At 41.0% G+C, this 2,305-nt stretch overlaps 1 protein-coding gene across 1 annotated transcript; it reads left to right on the top strand.

The window, feature by feature from the left end:
• Positions 1 to 571: 571 nt before the first annotated feature.
• On the top strand, positions 572 to 1,531 carry LOC310924641 (olfactory receptor 52E4-like; the record flags this gene model as incomplete). The annotated part of the gene is made up of 1 exon (XM_083886429.1): positions 572 to 1,531. One exon carries the CDS (start codon positions 572 to 574, stop codon positions 1,529 to 1,531), a length of 960 nt encoding a protein of 319 aa, XP_083742555.1.
• Between the last annotated feature and the right edge of the window lie 774 nt (positions 1,532 to 2,305).

Consider the following 2,305-nt stretch of genomic DNA (forward strand, 5'->3'; position numbering starts at 1 on the left):
CATATTTTTTTTTTAACAGCTTGTAATTATAATTTTGGGGTTGTTATTATGTTTTTGGCTCATTATTGTTACCTTTTCCTAGTTTTTTTTATCTAGTTTTCCTTTAGATTTTTAGCCCATTGTTATGTTTCTAGATTGATATTATGGTTTTAGTTTGTGATTATCATGTTTTTTGCCTAGCTATTATGTTTTGGGCTTGTATTTGTCATGTTTGTTTTAGCTTGTAATTATAATTTTGGGGGTTGTTATTATGTTTTTGGCTCATTATTATCACCTTTTCCTAGTTTTTCCTTAAGTTTTTTAGCTCATTGTTATGTTTCTAGATTGATATTATGGTTTTAGCTTGTGTTTTTTGCCTTGCTATTATGTTTTGGGTTTGTAATTGTTATGTTTTTTTTGGATTGTCATTATATTTCTGGCTTGTTTTTAATTATATTTTTCTGAAAATGATCCCCTTTTTTAGCTTGCTATTACGGTTTTAGCTTGTAATTGTCAAATTTAACCATCGTATCTCTTCATGACGCACTTCTGATTTTCCCCCAACGTTCCACAGGGAGGCAGAGTTGTAAAGATGGACAACCCGTACAACATCACTTCTTACCTGGAGATCGATTTCCAACTGGACCATGAAAGCGTCGCCACCAACTTCCTGTTGGCGGCTCTGAACTACATGGTCATTCTGTTCTGCAACCTCACGCTCATCCTCACCATCGTGCTCAACAGATCTCTGCACCAGCCCATGCACCTGATTCTGCTCAGCCTGCCCATCAACGACCTCATCGGCACGTCGGCGCTCTTCCCGCAGGTCCTCAAAGAGATCCTGACCAACAGCAAGAGGATCCACTACACCGCGTGCGTCACCCAAGCGTTCTTCATCCACATCTACGCGGGCGGGACCGTGTTCATTCTCACCGCCATGGCCTACGACAGGTACATCGCCGTATGTCACCCTCTGAGGTACAACAGTGTGATGACCAACGCTCACATCATGAAGGTCATTGCCGCCACGTGGACGTCGACTGTGGTCATGATCTCCGTGCTCTTCGTCCTGCTGCTGCGTTTGCCGCGCTGTCGCTCAGTGTTGACTCAACCCTACTGCGACAACCCGTCTCTGCTGTCTCTGGCCTGCGGCGACACCAGCATCAACAACATTTACGGCCTTTTCTTAGTCGCTTTCACGCAGGTGGTGGCCAACGGGACGGTCCTGTACACGTACCTCCGAATCCTGGTCATGTGCTACAAGTCCAATCGGTCGGACACGAAAGCCAAAGCGCTGCAGACGTGCGCCACGCACCTCATAGTCTTCCTATTGCTCGAGTGTCTGGGCCTCTTCACCATCATATCCTACAGAATAAAGAATGTGTCGCAGTATTCGAGGCGATTCATAGGGCTGTCCACTCTGATTTTCCCGCCAACGCTGAACCCAATCATCTACGGACTGAAAACTAAAGAAATCAGAGAAAAACTGGTGTATTTTCTGAGGCATAAGCTCTGTTTTCCACTCGTCAGTGCCTTTCGCGCCACAAACTGAGACTTATTTTCTTGTTTTTTAGTTTCCTCGTGTGGGATATTTGACCTGTCGTGAGCTAATGATTATTAATCTTTTCTTTCTGTCAGAACACATGACTTTGTGCTATTAAAGAGATGAGGAGCGACATGTTTCTTAGGTACAGAAAAAGGTGGTTGGTTGATGTGTGGAATCGGTTATGTGCAGGAATGTCATCCCACAGGAACACACACTGTGATTGAACTTGATTATTCTTATTTACGGCGTCTTCTTCTGTGTAAAATGTCTTTTTGATCTATTTTTACGATACATAGAAGACATTTTGCTGATTTCTGCTGGTTTGGATGACTATGAAAAAAACTTAAATACAGGAAATTGTGCTACAGCAGATTTAATCTGCCAGGTCTGGGAAAGAAGGCAGATTTTTTTTAAATGAGACACAAAGGAGTATATTGATGATTTGTTTGAATTTATTATTCCAAAATCCCAAAACAATTCCTTTAAATAATATGTGAATGACTATTTCTGAGAGAAGAATTTGAATAATGCACATTAACTGCACAATAAAGCCAGTTTGACATGAATCAGCTTGTGATGGACTGTTGTGATCCTCATTTCAGTGTCATGACTTCTCTTAGAAATCAATTGCAATAATGAATTCTATTAATAACTGTTAAAAACAATCTTATTAACTGTCAAGTGATGTTTTCTTTCAAATATTGCGCATAAACTTCAGCAGAACACGTCCGTCTGCATCATTGTAATTAACAGCAAAACATTTGCAGCATTTGCAATAAA

This window comes from Microchirus variegatus, assembly GCF_963457635.1.
Source record: "Microchirus variegatus genome assembly, chromosome: 3".
NCBI classification, from domain to species: domain Eukaryota; kingdom Metazoa; phylum Chordata; class Actinopteri; order Pleuronectiformes; family Soleidae; genus Microchirus; species Microchirus variegatus.